The sequence below is a fragment of the Trematomus bernacchii genome, unplaced genomic scaffold, assembly GCF_902827165.1.
Source record: "Trematomus bernacchii unplaced genomic scaffold, fTreBer1.1, whole genome shotgun sequence".
NCBI classification, from domain to species: domain Eukaryota; kingdom Metazoa; phylum Chordata; class Actinopteri; order Perciformes; family Nototheniidae; genus Trematomus; species Trematomus bernacchii.
The window spans coordinates 314,822-333,486 of record NW_022987803.1 but is presented as its reverse complement, the minus strand read 5'-3'; the positions used below and the strand labels follow the sequence as shown (position 1 = coordinate 333,486).

At 43.1% G+C, this 18,665-nt stretch overlaps 1 protein-coding gene across 2 annotated transcripts; it reads right to left on the bottom strand.

Moving 5' to 3' along the window:
* Positions 1-84: 84 nt before the first annotated feature.
* On the bottom strand, positions 85-15,028 carry katna1 (katanin p60 (ATPase containing) subunit A 1). 2 transcript variants are annotated; one of them, XM_034150667.1, is made up of 11 exons: positions 14,925-15,028; positions 12,737-12,902; positions 12,508-12,647; positions 11,972-12,161; positions 11,654-11,769; positions 10,483-10,588; positions 10,238-10,396; positions 9,670-9,796; positions 6,703-6,837; positions 2,278-2,404; positions 85-745 (listed from the first exon to the last, which is right to left on the bottom strand). In XM_034150667.1, the coding sequence occupies exons 2-11, from the start codon at positions 12,896-12,898 to the stop codon at positions 547-549; spliced, it is 1,461 nt and encodes a 486-aa protein (XP_034006558.1). In that variant the 5' UTR covers positions 12,899-12,902; positions 14,925-15,028; the 3' UTR covers positions 85-546. The 2 variants fall into 2 exon arrangements, with proteins under 2 accessions (XP_034006558.1, XP_034006559.1); XM_034150668.1 differs by having other exon boundaries at positions 12,737-12,981; positions 14,925-14,964.
* Between the last annotated feature and the right edge of the window lie 3,637 nt (positions 15,029-18,665).

The following is an 18,665-nucleotide window of genomic DNA, read 5'->3' as shown; positions in this document are numbered from 1 at the left end:
CAATATTAGGTGAGCCACAGAAGTGAGAGGGTCCTCAGAGTTTGTTTCCCTAGCTTACTAAACAAAATTACACGCAAGACATAGTGAATATAACAGTTTTATAGTACAATCATTGTCAACTTTATTTACATAAATATCTTGTTAGCGTTAAATTAAAAAATGTGAGAGAACCAAACTGTTTAAAATAAAATAAAATGCATTCAAAAATGGAAAACAAAACATTTGACATTGATTGGCAGTTCGCTGAGCATCTCATTGTCAGATACAATGGTACAAAGAACTATAACACTTGAGAAAGTAACTTAAAACATCTGTCAGTGTGTCGCAGGAAACTTTGTCTCACAGCTACATGATGAAGATTTCAGGATCATTAACACAAGTTAGAAATGTCATCATTTGTAAGGAATGATCAAGTTGAGCCACCTTTTTACAACATTAACACAATGTACAATATTGAATGGATACATCTCCAGTACTCTCTATTCCCACCTGAATGACTCACTACCCTCTGAACATCATTACTTAAAAGACTGATGCTGGGGGTTTTCAGCAGGACCCAAACTCTTCGATCCATTTTTCATACTTCTCCAGGTCGCCTGCAGACACAGATTTGGACACTTTCTTCAGAGCAGACTCAAAGTCCTCCATAGTAGTGGGCATGTGCATTTCATCCCGTGAAATGTTCCGGATCTCCTCTGGTGTTAGGCCCTCTATTCTTCGCCTCATGGCCATGAGAGAGGCATCCCTGCAACAGAACACAGCTCATTCAAAACTTGATTTCTTCAATTAACTAACCAAACTTATTACAATAATCCTTCCAGCCCTGGCTTTTATTGTGATCTTCTGCAATCTTAAGTCAATGTAATGTCTGCATTACAAAAAGTTATACTTTTTTTATTTTAAATCCACATTTAATTATTTTTCAGCAAGTGGTCTCAGAGTGCGCTTAAGACCTTCCTCTTTGATAAAGCTTATAGTTAGGGCTGATTAGATTCAGCCCCTAGTTTAGCTGCTATAGGCTTAGACTGTCGGGGGACACCTTACTTCTTCCTTCTCTCTGTCTGTACCTGTGTACTCTCATGTTCCCAATAACCCAGCTTCCCCCACATTTCTTTTTGGTGTCTATCTACGCCGGGACCCTGAGTCGTGGCTGATCCTGTTGCTGTGGTCCTGAGTCCTGGATCCTCTATCCTGAGTTCTGGACTGAGTCCTGGACTTTGAGTCGTGTCTGAACCTGTCTCTGCGGTCCTGCCTGACTCTCATCATACTACTTCCCTGATGGCTCCCACAGGATTGTTGACATCCTCGTGGATTCATCTTATTATTATAGACACATGCATTTCCAAACATTTGGTCTACCTATGCTGTAAAATGTATTATCTCTTTGATTTACACACGGCATCTATTGCACGTCTATCCGTCCTGGGAGAGGGATCCCTCCTCTGTTGCTCTCCCTGAGGTTTCTCCCATGTTCCCCTTTAAACTGTGGGGTTTCTCTGGAAGTGTTTCCTTGTACGATGTGAGGGTCTAAGGACAGAGGGTCTAAGGACAGAGGGTCTAAGGACAGAGGGTCTAAGGACAGAGGGTGTCGTATTGTCACTGATATTCTGTACAAACTGTGAAGTCCACTGAGACTAATGTAACATTTGTGATATTGGGCTATATAACATTGATTGATTGATTGATAACTGGAATTATTTACTGTGTTATGCGTCAATAGGTAATTGTGTTTTATCTATTGTAGCAATGGTCATATTGGGTACATATATTGTCACCATCTCCATTTAACGTGAAGTTCCACATTATGGAGGTTATTCCCCATCTTTATTCAAGAGCGTGGTCATTCAATTTGAGAGCATCAGTTATTGATTTCACGTTTCAGATTTTGTATTTCTTTCCCTCAAACCCTGTCCTCGCACTCAAATAGTGCCTGCTTGCGCTTAGATCTGCTCTGCTTCTGCTCAAACTGTACGCTTGCACTCAGATATATTGCTGCTTACACAGATTTCCTGTTTTCTAGTTTAAAACCTTCTCCTCGCACTCAGGCTGCTTCTGTGCGCTCGTCAAATGTCTGCTCTCAGACATTTGACGAGCGCACAGAAGCAGCAAATCTAAGCGCAAGCAAGCGCTATTTGAGTGCGAGGACAGGGTTTGAGGGAAAGAAATACATCATCTGAACGTGAAATCAATAACTTATGCTCTCAAATGTAAAGACCACGCTCTTGAATAAAGATAGGGAATAACCTCCATACCACATTGGTTGAAAGGATGGCTGACCTGCACACGTTGGTGATGTCGGCTCCAGAGTAACCCTCCAGCTGCTCTGCGATCTTCTCCAGGTCCACGTCCTCGGACACCTCCAGCTCCTTCAGGTTGATCTTGAGCAGCTCCACCCGCCCTGCGTCTGCAGACAGAGACGCAGCAGCATTTAGAGCTTTAAGGTCTGCAGTACAACCTGATCTCAAGGCCCAGGCTTGGTCAAAGTGTGTTTTAAGACTTATTATTAATATAATGAAGCTCTGTGTCTGTGTGTGTGTGTGTGTCTGTGTGTGTGTGTGTGTGTGTCTGTGTGTGTGTTTTCTGTACTCCCAGGGGACAGGATACAGAATGCAAAGAATCTGGGCTCAGCTCTGTGTGCACGTGAAGCAGAGAGTGTACGTGAAGCAGAGAGTGTGTACATGAAGCAGAGAGTGTACGTGAAGCAGAGAGTGTGTACATGAAGCAGAGAGTGTGTACATGAAGCAGAGAGTGTGTACATGAAGCAGAGTGAGTGTACATGAAGCAGAGAGTGTACATGAAGCAGAGAGTGTACATGAAGCAGAGAGTGTGTACATGAAGCAGAGTGTGTACGTGAAGCAGAGAGTGTGTACATGAAGCAGAGAGTGTGTACATGAAGCAGAGTGAGTGTACATGAAGCAGAGAGTGTACATGAAGCAGAGAGTGTGTACATGAAGCAGAGTGAGTGTACATGAAGCAGAGAGTGTACATGAAGCAGAGAGTGTACATGAAGCAGAGAGTGTGTACGTGAAGCAGAGAGTGTACATGAAGCAGAGAGTGTGTACATGAAGCAGAGAGTGTGTACATGAAGCAGAGAGTGTGTACATGAAGCAGAGAGTGTGTACATGAAGCAGAGAGTGTACATGAAGCAGAGAGTGTACATGAAGCAGAGAGTGTGTACATGAAGCAGAGAGTGTGTACATGAAGCAGAGAGTGTGTACATGAAGCAGAGAGTGTACATGAAGCAGAGAGTGTACATGAAGCAGAGAGTGTGTACATGAAGCAGAGAGTGTGTACATGAAGCAGAGAGTGTACATGAAGCAGAGTGTGTGTACATGAAGCAGAGAGTGTACATGAAGCAGAGAGTGTGTACATGAAGCAGAGAGTGTGTACATGAAGCAGAGAGTGTACATGAAGCAGAGAGTGTGTACATGAAGCAGAGAGTGTGTACGTGAAGCAGAGAGTGTACATGAAGCAGAGAGTGTACATGAAGCAGAGAGTGTACATGAAGCAGAGAGTGTGTACATGAAGCAGAGAGTGTGTACATGAAGCAGAGAGTGTGTACGTGAAGCAGAGAGTGTGTACATGAAGCAGAGTGTGTACATGAAGCAGAGAGTGTGTACATGAAGCAGAGTGTGTACATGAAGCAGAGAGTGTGTACATGAAGCAGAGAGTGTACATGAAGCAGAGTGTGTACGTGAAGCAGAGTGTGTACGTGAAGCAGAGAGTGTGTACATGAAGCAGAGTGTGTGTACATGAAGCAGAGAGTGTGTACATGAAGCAGAGAGTGTGTACGTGAAGCAGAGAGTGTGTACGTGAAGCAGAGAGTGTGTACATGAAGCAGAGAGTGTGTACATGAAGCAGAGAGTGTACGTGAAGCAGAGAGTGTGTACGTGAAGCAGAGAGTGTGTACATGAAGCAGAGAGTGTGTACATGAAGCAGAGAGTGTACATGAAGCAGAGAGTGTACATGAAGCAGAGAGAGTGTACGTGAAGCAGAGAGAGTGTACGTGAAGCAGAGAGTGTGTACATGAAGCAGAGAGTGTGTACATGAAGCAGAGAGTGTGTACGTGAAGCAGAGAGTGTGTACGTGAAGCAGAGAGTGTGTACGTGAAGCAGAGAGTGTGTACGTGAAGCAGAGAGTGTGTACATGAAGCAGAGAGTGTGTACATGAAGCAGAGAGTGTACGTGAAGCAGAGTGTGTACGTGAAGCAGAGTGTGTACGTGAAGCAGAGAGTGTGTACATGAAGCAGAGTGTGTGTACATGAAGCAGAGAGTGTGTACATGAAGCAGAGAGTGTGTACGTGAAGCAGAGAGTGTGTACGTGAAGCAGAGAGTGTGTACATGAAGCAGAGTGTGTACGTGAAGCAGAGAGTGTGTACATGAAGCAGAGAGTGTACATGAAGCAGAGTGTGTACATGAAGCAGAGAGTGTGTACATGAAGCAGAGTGTGTACATGAAGCAGAGAGTGTACATGAAGCAGAGAGTGTACGTGAAGCAGAGAGTGTACGTGAAGCAGAGAGTGTACGTGAAGCAGAGAGTGTGTACATGAAGCAGAGAGTGTGTACATGAAGCAGAGAGTGTACATGAAGCAGAGAGTGTACATGAAGCAGAGAGTGTACGTGAAGCAGAGAGAGTGTACGTGAAGCAGAGAGTGTGTACATGAAGCAGAGAGTGTGTACATGAAGCAGAGAGTGTACATGAAGCAGAGTGTGTACGTGAAGCAGAGTGTGTACGTGAAGCAGAGAGTGTGTACATGAAGCAGAGTGTGTGTACATGAAGCAGAGAGTGTGTACATGAAGCAGAGAGTGTGTACGTGAAGCAGAGAGTGTGTACGTGAAGCAGAGAGTGTGTACATGAAGCAGAGAGTGTGTACATGAAGCAGAGAGTGTGTACATGAAGCAGAGAGTGTACATGAAGCAGAGAGTGTACATGAAGCAGAGAGTGTACGTGAAGCAGAGAGTGTACGTGAAGCAGAGAGTGTGTACGTGAAGCAGAGAGTGTGTACATGAAGCAGAGAGTGTGTACATGAAGCAGAGAGTGTACATGAAGCAGAGAGTGTACATGAAGCAGAGAGTGTACGTGAAGCAGAGAGTGTACGTGAAGCAGAGAGTGTGTACATGAAGCAGAGAGTGTGTACATGAAGCAGAGAGTGTGTACGTGAAGCAGAGAGTGTGTACGTGAAGCAGAGAGTGTGTACGTGAAGCAGAGAGTGTGTACGTGAAGCAGAGAGTGTGTACATGAAGCAGAGAGTGTGTACATGAAGCAGAGAGTGTACGTGAAGCAGAGTGTGTACGTGAAGCAGAGTGTGTACGTGAAGCAGAGAGTGTGTACATGAAGCAGAGTGTGTGTACATGAAGCAGAGAGTGTGTACATGAAGCAGAGAGTGTGTACGTGAAGCAGAGAGTGTGTACGTGAAGCAGAGAGTGTGTACGTGAAGCAGAGAGTGTGTACGTGAAGCAGAGAGTGTGTACATGAAGCAGAGAGTGTGTACGTGAAGCAGAGAGTGTGTACGTGAAGCAGAGAGTGTACGTGAAGCAGAGAGTGTACGTGAAGCAGAGAGTGTACGTGAAGCAGAGAGTGTGTACATGAAGCAGAGAGTGTGTACATGAAGCAGAGAGTGTACATGAAGCAGAGAGTGTACATGAAGCAGAGAGTGTGTACGTGAAGCAGAGAGTGTGTACATGAAGCAGAGTGTGTGTACATGAAGCAGAGAGTGTGTACATGAAGCAGAGAGTGTGTACGTGAAGCAGAGAGTGTGTACGTGAAGCAGAGAGTGTGTACATGAAGCAGAGAGTGTGTACATGAAGCAGAGAGTGTACGTGAAGCAGAGAGTGTGTACGTGAAGCAGAGAGTGTGTACGTGAAGCAGAGAGTGTGTACGTGAAGCAGAGAGTGTGTACGTGAAGCAGAGAGTGTGTACGTGAAGCAGAGAGTGTGTACATGAAGCAGAGTGTGTGTACATGAAGCAGAGAGTGTGTACATGAAGCAGAGTGTGTACGTGAAGCAGAGAGTGTGTACATGAAGCAGAGAGTGTGTACATGAAGCAGAGAGTGTGTACGTGAAGCAGAGAGTGTGTACATGAAGCAGAGAGTGTGTACATGAAGCAGAGAGTGTGTACATGAAGCAGAGAGTGTGTACGTGAAGCAGAGAGTGTACGTGAAGCAGAGAGTGTACGTGAAGCAGAGAGTGTGTACATGAAGCAGAGAGTGTGTACATGAAGCAGAGAGTGTACATGAAGCAGAGAGTGTACGTGAAGCAGAGAGTGTGTACGTGAAGCAGAGAGTGTGTACGTGAAGCAGAGAGTGTGTACGTGAAGCAGAGAGTGTGTACGTGAAGCAGAGAGTGTGTACGTGAAGCAGAGAGTGTGTACGTGAAGCAGAGAGTGTGTACGTGAAGCAGAGAGTGTGTACATGAAGCAGAGAGTGTGTACATGAAGCAGAGAGTGTGTACGTGAAGCAGAGAGTGTGTACGTGAAGCAGAGAGTGTGTACATGAAGCAGAGTGTGTACGTGAAGCAGAGAGTGTGTACGTGAAGCAGAGTGTGTACGTGAAGCAGAGAGTGTGTACATGAAGCAGAGAGTGTGTACATGAAGCAGAGAGTGTGTACATGAAGCAGAGAGTGTGTACATGAAGCAGAGAGTGTGTACATGAAGCAGAGAGTGTGTACATGAAGCAGAGAGTGTGTACGTGAAGCAGAGTGTGTACATGAAGGCAGCGGGATGTAGATCCTCTTCTCCAGCCTCCGCCTCAGAGCCTCGTCGATGTCCCAGGGGAAGTTGGTGGCAGCCAGCACCATCACCATCTTTGATGGATCATCGTTTTCTGAGGCTCCACCAACACCTAGACAGCAGTCCCAGCAATGAGAGAATGGATGCTGTAATTGTATATATTCTTTAGTTAAAACTGTTACATCTAGAATGCTGGGGAAAAGGCAATGCTGCAGAAAACCAATGCTAGCTTGTTTCGAGCATTTTACAAAGAACAATAATCATTTCTAAAAGTGAATATAAGATAACTCATCTGTACCTTCCAATCAATAGTTTTTTTTAAATCACATTTATTTTAGTTTTTTGCTAAACTAAATTGTCATATTAACATATCCGTTTAGGGGAGGGGGGCTACTTATTTAAAGATGCCCCCCCAGACCGGAACCTTTCATTCCTGCTGCTGTCGGACTGATCCTAGAGCAGGGGTGTCAAACTCAAGGCCCGGGGGCCAAATCCGGCCCGCGACTTCATTTTATGTGGCCCGCAAGAGCTTGCAAAGAATATAATACGTTTATTATACGGTTACATGCCACTTTACAAAAGCAGGTTGCCCATAAACTACATGTCCCACAATGCATCTCGTTTTGTGACATGCACACTGAAGAGACTTGCAATTATTTGCCCTGGACTTCTGCTTTCAGAAGTAGTTAATTACTAAATTATTATCGTATCAGATAATAATCCAATTCAGAGGCAATAATGTAATATAATACATTATTTTATATATATATATTATATATGTATATTTATATAGTTACAACCGGCGTTTTGAGTGCAACCATAATTCTAATGTGGCCTGCGATTACATTTAGTTTGACACCCCTGTCATTAAATGATTCATTCATACGTCTTATTCTGTGCTATAGTATCCTTTGCATTTCATCATATCTTCATCATGAGCCTGAGTCTTCATCATGTCTTCATCATGAGCCTGAGTCTTCATCATGTCTTCATCATGAGCCTGAGTCTTCATCATGTCTTCATCATGAGCCTGAGTCTTCATCATGTCTTCATCATGAGCCTGAGTCTTCATCATGAGTCTGAGTCTTCATCATGTCTTCATCATGAGCCTGAGTCTTCATCATGTCTTCATCATGAGCCTGAGTCTTCATCATGAGTCTGAGTCTTCATCATGTCTTCATCATGAGTCTGAGTCTTCATCATGTCTTCATCATGAGCCTGAGTCTTCATCATGTCTTCATCATGAGCCTGAGTCTTCATCATGAGCCTGAGTCTTCATCATGTCTTCATCATGAGCCTGAGTCTTCATCATGTCTTCATCATGTCTTCATCATGAGCCTGAGTCTTCATCATGTCTTCATCATGAGCCTGAGTCTTCATCATGAGCCTGAGTCTTCATCATGTCTTCATCATGAGCCTGAGTCTTCATCATGTCTTCATCATGAGCCTGAGTCTTCATCATGTCTTCATCATGAGCCTGAGTCTTCATCATGTCTTCACCATGAGCCTGAGTCTTCATCATGTCTTCATCATGAGCCTGAGTCTTCATCATGAGTCTGAGTCTTCATCATGTCTTCATCATGTGCCTGAGTCTTCATCATGAGTCTGAGTCTTCACCATGTCTTCATCAAGAGTCTGAGTCTTCATCATGTCTTCATCATGAGCCTCAGTCTTCATCATGTCTTCATCATGAGTCTGAGTCTTCATCATGTCTTCATCAAGAGTCTGAGTCTTCATCATGTCTTCATCATGAGCCTGAGTCTTCATCATGTCTTCATCATGAGTCTGAGTCTTCATCATGTCTTCATCATGAGTCTGAGTCTTCATCATGTCTTCATCATGAGCCTGAGTCTTCATCATGTCTTCATCATGAGCCTGAGTCTTCATCATGTCTTCATCATGAGCCTGAGTCTTCATCATGTCTTCATCATGAGCCTGAGTCTTCATCATGTCTTCATCATGAGCCTGAGTCTTCATCATGTCTTCATCATGAGCCTGAGTCTTCATCATGTCTTCATCATGAGCCTGAGTCTTCATCATGTCTTCATCATGAGTCTGAGTCTTCATCATGTCTTCATCATGAGCCTGAGTCTTCATGTCTTCATCATGAGCCTGAGTCTTCATCATGAGCCTGAGTCTTCATCATGTCTTCATCATGAGTCTGAGTCTTCATCATGTCTTCATCATGAATCTGAGTCTTCATCATGTCTTCATCATGAGTCTGAGTCTTCATCATGTCTTCATCATGAGCCTGAGTCTTCATCATGTCTTCATCATGAGCCTGAGTCTTCATCATGTCTTCATTATGAGCCTGAGTCTTCATCATGTCTTCACAATGAGTCTTCATCATGTCTTCATCATGAGTCTGAGTCTTCATCATGTCTTCATCATGAGTCTGAGTCTTCATCATGTCTTCATCATGAGCCTGAGTCTTCATCATGTCTTCATCATGAGTCTTCATCATGTCTTCATCATGAGCCTGAGTCTTCATGTCTTCATCATGAGCCTGAGTCTTCATCATGAGCCTGAGTCTTCATCATGTCTTCATCATGAGTCTGAGTCTTCATCATGTCTTCATCATGAGTCTGAGTCTTCATCATGTCTTCATCATGAGTCTGAGTCTTCATCATGTCTTCATCATGAGCCTGAGTCTTCATCATGAGCCTGAGTCTTCATCATGTCTTCACAATGAGTCTTCAGAGGGTCTCTGTGCTGTGGAGGACGTCCTGCCTCTTCCTGTCTGGTTGAAAGACTCTCCTGCCTTTTCATATCAAAGACTTTCCTGCAGCATCAATACAGGTCAATTGTTTCTTAACATTTAGTAGGGTAGGAAGATTAAACTAAAACAACTTGGCAGTGTGTTTTCTGTTTACTAGTTCAAGAATTGATCTGTAGCTATCCGATCAGTAGTAAACCTATCATGGTTGTGTTGTGGTCAGGTTACCGTCCATCTGCACCAGCAGCTCCGCCTTCACTCTGCGGCTGGCCTCGTGTTCCTCTGAGGTTCCTCTGCGGCTGCACATGGAGTCAATCTCATCGATGAAGATCGTAGTGGGAGCGTAGAAACGTGCCTGACCAACAACACAATACATGATCAGTCAAGAAAATATTAAAAGTATCACAGTCACAACTAGTTACAATAACTGGAGAGAACATATCCCCTGTCAGGTCTGCACACATTGTCCCAGGCAAACTCATCTCTCTTCATCATTCAGTATATTCCATGTTGGGTAACCAAGTGTTCTTTATTTATTTTCTTGTATTTCTTTCATTTATACTGCTTGTTTTCTTGTATGTGCCATTAAGGCTAACATATTTTAACTGTAATTATCACTATAGATGCTGTGGTTTTACAGGAATGATGACACTGCCAACAGTCACACCTTCAAAGAATGGGAAAAGAGAAAGACTCCGTGTTGTGCTGGGCACACTACCTGTGAAGGGTGAAAATCAAAGGGATGTTGCTCTAGAAAAACATGACTTGGTGTACAACATCATATGTGAAGTCTTACCATTTCAAAGAGAAGGCGAACCAGCTTCTCAGACTCCCCTCTGTACTTGGAGGTGAGAGTGGATGAGGAGACGTTGAAAAATGTGGTTCTGCACTCGGTAGCAACAGCTTTAGCCAAAAGCGTTTTCCCCGTGCCAGGAGGTCCCACCATAAGCACTCCCTTTGGTCAAATATAAAAAGGTTCTGTGCATGATACTGATAATAGATTACAGAAAAAATACAACTGGAATGTCTTTAAATCCGCACCTTCCATGGTCTTCGTATGCCTTTGAAGAAAGCTGGCATCCACATCGGCAACACGACCGCTTCTTTCAAAAGTTTCTTTGCATCTTCTAAGTCTGCAATGTTGTCCCTAAGAAAGAGATGAGACAGTTTAAAGTGGGGGGGAACTCAGTGATATAGAATGTTCAATATGGAATCTTTAGTTTTGGATCTGGTCATCTTAGCTGTTGGCTCTCCTCCCCTGTCTCCTGCAGGCAAACTGCTTTGGAGCTTTAGCATTCTTTCCCCACAGCTGTGTATTGCTTTGACTAATAGTTGATTCAGCTTGCCCAAAACGTTCATAAAACAATCTCTTCTTTAGATAATAACAGGACCAAGCCGACGCACAGTGTCGTAGAGCAGTATGGACATCCGGATTCCATCTGATCAGGGGGATAGCTCCCTGCCAGCTGCTAGGAGCAGAGCTAACCCTAACCCTGTGTTCTCCTTGCTCCAAAGTGTACTCTCACTCAGAAAGGAAAAACACACACTACCTGGTTAAGAGTCTGCTCCTTGAAATATGTGTTTAACAAATGGTATGTTTCTCTTATGGACGCACACAAACAATACAGTGAAATACAAACAGCAGTGCTGAACAATATGAGGCTAAAAGTCAAACTGTGATCTGTAAGGCAATAATGAGCAGCTGCTCTAGCTAGCAGTATGATAGAGTGAAGAAGCAGCGGCCAGGTCCCCATTCAGATTCCAATTATGATATAATGATCTTAAAAGTTTTAACTATAATCTTTTTGACAATTGTTAAATCTTCCAGCTGTCATGAATTTCCCAACTGCAGTGCATGTTATGTTAACTAGCTACATGTGAACTGCTTAATACAAATGTATCGTCTTTTAGCTTAAGATATCATTAATAACTTGAGTAAGTTCTAATTGTTTGTAGCCTTTATTTAACCAGGTGAAAAATCCCATTGAGATCAACGATCTCTTTTTCAAGGGAGACCTGCGGATCAAATCTGAATTGTGTTTAGCGTTTTATTGCGTGGTCAGTGTGTTGCAGATGTGGCAGGCTGTTTGAGTTATTTTGTCCTGTAGCTCCATAATTAGAAATAAAGAGAACTCTTTAAGTTCTGAATGAGATTTCTCTCAAATCACACAAGTATATACCTACAACCCCCGCACTCATGATGAACACGTACCACTTCACATTGGGATTCTGAGATATAATATCTCGATCCAGAGCTTCCACCAGGTCTTTGTCGTACCCTGTTCCGTCAAACCTCTTCACTTCTTTCTCCTGGACATCAGCTTTGTTCTGGGAGGCACACAAAACTATTTTACTCTTTCTTACTCTGCAGCCTGAATGTTAGCCATTGGGTCTGCTTTCTTCCAGACAAGAAACTGGAATTTCTACCAGGAAATAGGCAAACAAGCAGCATGTGGATACTGTGCGATCCACAATGCAAATATTGAGAACAAGTTAAGCAGTGTAATGAAGAAGAAGGTGCCGTGTGCACCTTATCATCCTTTGCTCTGCCCTCTTTCACTTCCTTCCTTTCTTTGCCCTTGGAAGGTTTGCTTTTGTCCCCGTTGGCCCCGCGGGGGGAGTGCCTCTGCTGGGCCCTCACTGCCACACTCAGCCTGTTGTTGGGGGCTTTACTTTCTTTATTTGCATTACCTGGCCGCCTCACAGGACATGGAGAATGTCTGTGGACAGAGAAGAAGAGGTAGCTATAAACAAAAACATTAGCCTTAACGTCCCGAGGCTCAGCAGGAGGACTCATGAAGCCAGCCTTAAAGTGACGGAAAACAGAGATTTACAGGACTCCTTTGGGGTAGACCAGGAACAAATCCAGGTCACAACAGAGACTCAAAGGGACTAATCTCAATCACATGACTGCATCAGGAACTAGCACAAACCTGTACACTGCAAACAGGAAATAGATCTACAGTACCCAAAGCGCTATTACTGCCAACAGAGAAAAAATGTACTGAAGCAACGAATAAGAAGGCTGAAAGGTGAGAGTTGGATGTGAATAACGAAGTGCAATACCGCTGTTCCACATGCACAGGCCTTATTTCATTGTCTTCGTGGTTGCTGGGTTTAGCAGGTGTTGTGTCCAGCTGGAAGTTCTCCAGAGTGGACATTATGTCCTGAACTTGTCCATTCTCTTCACTGATTTCTTGCCATAACTGAGATGAAAACACCAATAAAAGTCAGTAAACAGAACAGGCAGGACTAATTTCTGAAAATGTATGTCAAGTTTTTAATATCATGTTACCTGCTGCCATCTCTGCTGATAACTGCTGTCCCGCATGGTGTACACATACTTCTTGATTTGTTCTAGCAATCCATGATAGAGAACACTGGCCGAGCTGTAGTTTCCCAGCAGGGCGTACTCGCGGGCCAGCTTCACGTTCTCATTGATCTCTCGCAGACTCATGGTGCTGCAGGGACACAGACAGAGCTCATCACGCTTCCCTCCCCAACATCAGCATGATATTAAACCTGTGTTTGGTCAAAGATCTGGCCATAGAATAAGTGTTATGATACAGGGGTTGCCATTCAATAAATGGTGTAATGTAAGCATATAGATATTATATTTCAAAGAGTGGGATCTAGTCACAGTCCCTGGCACGTCCAGCATCAGAGCACTAATACATGTCCAGTGACTGCCATGAATCCATGCATGTCCACAATAGATAAACAAATAGTGTTTTGGAAAATCTACATAGTATTTCTAAACATATGAGAATTCTCAAATCAATTGATTTTTTTTTACAACCTCACATGATATTGGCAAAATATAGTGTTTTGGGCAACATTAGGAAGTAGAGGATGTTTAATACAGAAAGCTCTAAAAAAGAAAACAAACTTTAGCAGGATGATGCTCTCTCATAAAACCAAAGTAGAGCTGACGTGACCAGGATCACATTTTGATATCACTCAACTGAGATTAAGAACATTCAGTCTTCTAATTGTCTATCAGGCAGAAATGCTATGCTGAACAGCTGATGAACAAACTCAGAAGAGTAATATTAGTTTGTTTATTACATGTCACTGACTGTGTCTAACATACTGAACCCAACAAAAGAAATATAAGAAAATAATAAAACGTTACATTGAAGACTTTTACCCAAATGTGATGGTGGATATACAGTATATCCCTACCTTCATCTACACAGTTAAAGAAATCAATATTGTTTTCAAATACTTTTATATCATAATGTCTTGCAGGACATTAATTGATGTAAATAAATCAACATAAACTCTTTCTTAAAATATATTTATATTAGGATCACAAACTATGAGAGAATTTGGCAAAAGAAAGGTTATTTTTCAGGATCTATAATTGTGTAAAAGTGTATTTTGATGAAGAAAAATATGTGATGACCAAATGAAAGGCCTCATTCCGTTTTATAAAGCTACGAGTGCAAATGTAGGTCATGTTTCTACATCCAGTGACAAATAAACTAACAGGGTGGCTCCATGTATTAGCCGGAGGCCAGTGGTGTAAAGTAACAAAGTACATTTACTCAAGTCCAGTACTAAAGTACCATTTTGAGATACTTGTACTTTACTTAAAGTGGACCTATCATGCTATATTTGAATAATATAGTGTAGGACCATACCTATATAAGGCATATTTATACTTTTTTTTTTTCAAAATACCAAACAGATCATGCATTTTAGCCATGCCTCATTTTGCTCAATTTGAAATTTTTTAGCTCTGTTTTTGCAAGGGCAGATACTGTGAGCAACAGCACCATCTAAAGGCCTGGCATATGTACTACAGCGTCTCCAGCGCTTTCGAACGGCAATGGCCGTGGTTGTCTCCTCCTGATTGGTGGAGTTGGCCCAATAGCCGTAGCGCCACCGTCCTGACGTCAGGACAGTGTTCAAATCTGGATCAGTTTTTATCAGATCCGTTGCAGCCCCTTTTTTAGAGATTTGGGTATGGAGGAAAATAGAGAGGGTTGTGTTTTCTGACACTTGGTGAGTTCCCTGGAACACCGGGGACACATATTCATGTATAAAAGACGTACAAAAGTGCATTTTACATGATAGGTCCCCTTTAACACTTTAATGATCAATAATTATAAAACATCATATATATTATTCTGAAATGGACCAATCTGCACAATGACTACTTTTTGGTACTTTAAGTATATTTTGATGCTAATACTTTTCTACTTTTACTTGAGTAACTTTTTGAATGCAGGACTTATACTTGTAACAGAGTATTCCTACAATCTAGTACTTCTACTTTTGCTGAAGTATAAGATCTAAGTACTTCCGCCACCTCTGCCTGTGACAGATACACCGACAGGGTGGCTCCATGTATTAGCCAGAGCCCTGCCCAACTGTTGGCGACACAAAGTGAAACGCTGCTGTCCGTAGGACACGAGGATTAATGAGCATGCCGTTGCTCACACCAGACCGTAAATACAAATGATTTTATACTCAACTTTTCAGAAGAACAGGCAGTGCGGCTGGCAGGCTGCGGCTGCTGTGAAGGCTGTGACCAGTTCCGCTGCTCACGAGCTCCTTAAAGAGACAGGCCGCCGAGGCACGAGCCCGCCCAACGACCCATAACGTAACCAGATGAGTGATTACAGCGCCCGGTATCATTTTACACACATTTGTATCACACAGATGCAGGACTTGCACACGCCTGTTATCGAACCGACAGGTCCGCACGCACTCTCCAGCCGAAACTCTTTCGTCTTATTCATTTAAGCATTTTCTTATTCATTTATGCAGACACCCCCCCCCCCCCCCCCCCCCCCCCCCAAATGCAATACCAGCCGCTCAATGCGCAGTGCAGATTCGGTAATGAATAAAAAAGAAGCATTCATTCACAAAGTAAATCAGGAGACCTTTAAAGTTTTACGTTCACATCAAAGTATCAGTAGGCGTGTATGAAGCACATGAATTCAAAAACAATTATGTACAGAAACATTTGCATGCGATAGTCCACCTTCTCTTCCCTTCCCTTTCTAACACACGGCAAGTGCAGCAACAGTCCTCGTCTCTGTAATTAGCTCAGTCCGTAGTCCAAAAGTAACTAAAAAATATAAACAATCTCATCTATTCAGGTGATCGATTGGATGGCAGTGTCCAATCAAATCGCCAGCCGCCTCTGAAGGGAAGCCAGAGGCGGCTGGCTTCCCTTGGCATGGCCCTGACCAATCACAGGTTGGCAGGGGCATCACGTGGGCCTCATCTGATTGGTCAATCCCTCAATTTGTTTTCACCTCTCGCAACAGTGAATGCAATTTACTGTTTCACCATAACATCTAGAGGGGCGCTGTTTGTTTCACTCTTTGTAAAATACTCAATGAGAGTGGGGGAGAGACGGGCCGGCAGCAACACACAGCAAAGGAGAATTATCGAAACAAAACAAAGTGTTTTTATTTATTTATTTAAATTATAACTACAATCCGAAAAAACAGGGGAAGCCTGGCTTCCCTTGGCCTCCGGGAGAAAACGCCACTGAGTAAAGTACAAGTACCTCAAAATTGTACTTTACTTTCACTTGAGTAAATCTACTTAGTTACTTTACACCACTGGTCTGACCTCTTATCAATCAGAGTCTACCAACTGATGAAACAGCAGAAACAGAACTGCTTCAGCAACCACCCTGATACGACGCACAAACGCACACTGTTGCATAATGTACATGCATTGATAATATTTGTATTATCATCATTTTGATTTGGTTGTTGATATCCATTATTTCTGTTCAGCTTCTCTCCTTGAGTTTTAATTACATAATAATGTTGTTAACAGTGGTTGTTTAATGTTTTACTGTTGATTTACTTTTGATACGTTCATGCCAACAAAGCATCTTTTAATTGAATATAATTGAATTGTGAGAGAGACAGAGAGTGTGGTGAGCATACTTCCCTACATACAGCTGACCCTAGTGCGCCTGACGGTTTGTCTGCTTTAGGTCCATCTCGTCCTCAGAAAGCACAGAGGGAAAGTGCAGCAGTGTGTTGAGGACTCTGTGTGTACCTTGCCTGACTGCCAGAGTGGTGGTGTAGACCAGAAACAGCAGGATGTAGTTAAGAAAGCTCTGGAAGAGTGGCGTATTAGCATGGAAGTCATCTGCCAGGTACTTGCTGATCAGGCTGATGGCACAGATTAACAAGGACAGGACCTGACCCAGAGCCAGGCTCACCAGCAGCTCCCTGTAGGACCAACACAGTCTCACGGCATTTCGTGTTATAGTCACGAAATTAATCTATTGATTCGTGTTCACCAACACGATTTCGCCATTTTTTTCGTGTCACACAGAACGATTTTTAAAAGCAATGTAATAATAACAAATTAGAAGGAAAAACAGATTTTTAAAAATACAGATTTCAGTATTCTGACACAGAACGATTTTTAGAAGCAATGTATTTCTATTGGTAGTATGTTTCGTGCCTGCACCAAATAATAACAAATTAGAAGGAAAAAAAGATGACAAAAAATACAGATGTCAGTATTCTGAGGCTCTGAGCCATTTATTTTCCTCGCGGACGGCAAAAAAACTCCGACATTATACAATTTAAAATAAAAGGGATAGGGTTAGGCTTAGGGTAAGATATTGAGTAAGAAAATGTGTTTATGAACCACACAGCTCTGGTATTCCAAGACCCGACCGGACAAAAAGACGTGGTGCAGGCACGAAACATACTACCAATAGAAATACATTGCTTTTAAAATCGTTCTGTGTGACACGAAAAAAATGCGAAAATCGTGTTGGTGAACACGAATCAATAGATTAAATTAATTTCGTGACTATAACACGAAATGCCGTGAGACTGGGTTGGTAGGACACATGGACATCAGGAGAACATCAGCACACAGTCAGTCATGTGGAAAATGTTTTTCACATGTGTATCACATCATGCTTCAAATCAGAGGAAAACCTGCAGCTTGGTCACCTGGGAGACATGTTGAAGATACCATAGTTCAGTGGTCACTTTGTCAGGTACAGTCACACTTTGTACAGTGGCAGAATTCAACGCCTGCTGGACACATTGCTTTGAAATATCTAGTGAAGTTAACTACGACTTAAACTTTGGGACAAGGTTTGTTGAGTCCGCTCCGTGTCTCCAGCTGCTGCCTGTGACCCTCCGCTCTAATGCAGAGATCATGCTCTCACCTGCTTAACTGCGCCCTGATCCGCTGGTAGAGGCTCGGCACGGGGGTGTCCGTACCTCTGGGGACGCTCTTCTATGAGGTGTGATTTGTGCCAAAGAACAGATAACTAAGCTAACTGAGCGGAGAACTGACGTGTCAACGTGCGCCAACGCCTCCATCAATTTTGAATGGGTTGACGTAGAATACAGGCGACGTCACAACGATGTCAGACGTCACGGCGACGTACCATAGATGCGCTCAAAGTACGCGCTCACGTAGCGGCGGAGTAGCTACGGGACTACGGTGGAGAGAATCAGCAGCTTCAGGTTCCTTGGGGTCCACATCACTGAGGACCTGACATGGACTCTTCACACCACCACCATCACCAAGAAAGCTCGACAGCGGCTCTTCTTCCTCCGCAGGCTGAGGAGGTTCAAAATGGATTCCAGGATACTCTGCAACTTCTACAGGTGCACCATAGAGAGTATCCTGACTGGCTGCATCACGGCCTGGTACGGCAGCTGCACCGACCTCAATTGTAAGGCTTTACAGAGGGTGGTGAAAACTGCACAGCACATCACCAGGACGGAGCTGCCATCCATGGAGGACCTTTACTCCCAGCGGCTCAGGAAGAAATCACTACGGATTACCAAAGACCCCCATCACCCCAGTCACAAACTGTTCTTTCTGTTGCCGTCTGGCAGACGTTACCGCAGCATCCTGGCAAAAACAAAAAGATTCAGAGACAGTTGCTTCCCGCGGGCAGTGAGACTGTTAAACAATTGAACTGCTGAAACAATTTCAAAACATTCATCTGCTACTCAGTAATATATATCTAATATCTAATATATATCATTCCAATAACTTGTATATAGACTCGTACTGCACTATTCCACATACTCACTTTATTTTATAACTATTTTTCTTTTTGTATTACTCTTACTATCTGTATTATTATTATGTTGCATTGTTGGAGAAGCCTGTGACATAAGATGTTCAACAACATAATTACTCTGTAGCTATGTCAGTTTGACAATAAAGAACCTTGAACCTTAGAAAGCACTATCTTAGAT

What these genes read in the sequence shown, in the direction of transcription:
- katna1 (XM_034150667.1), bottom strand. Translation starts at nt 12,898, where the DNA reads ATGAGTCTGCGAGAGATCAATGAGAACGTGAAGCTGGCCCGCGAGTAC. An exon ending in TTCGCCTTCTCTTTGAAATG is followed by an intron (nt 9,797 to 10,237) that starts GTAAGACTTCAC and finishes GTTGTTGGTCAG; the next exon opens with GCACGTTTCTACGCTCCCAC. An exon ending in GCTGCTGGTGCAGATGGACG is followed by an intron (nt 6,838 to 9,669) that starts GTAACCTGACCA and finishes ACTGCTGTCTAG; the next exon opens with GTGTTGGTGGAGCCTCAGAA.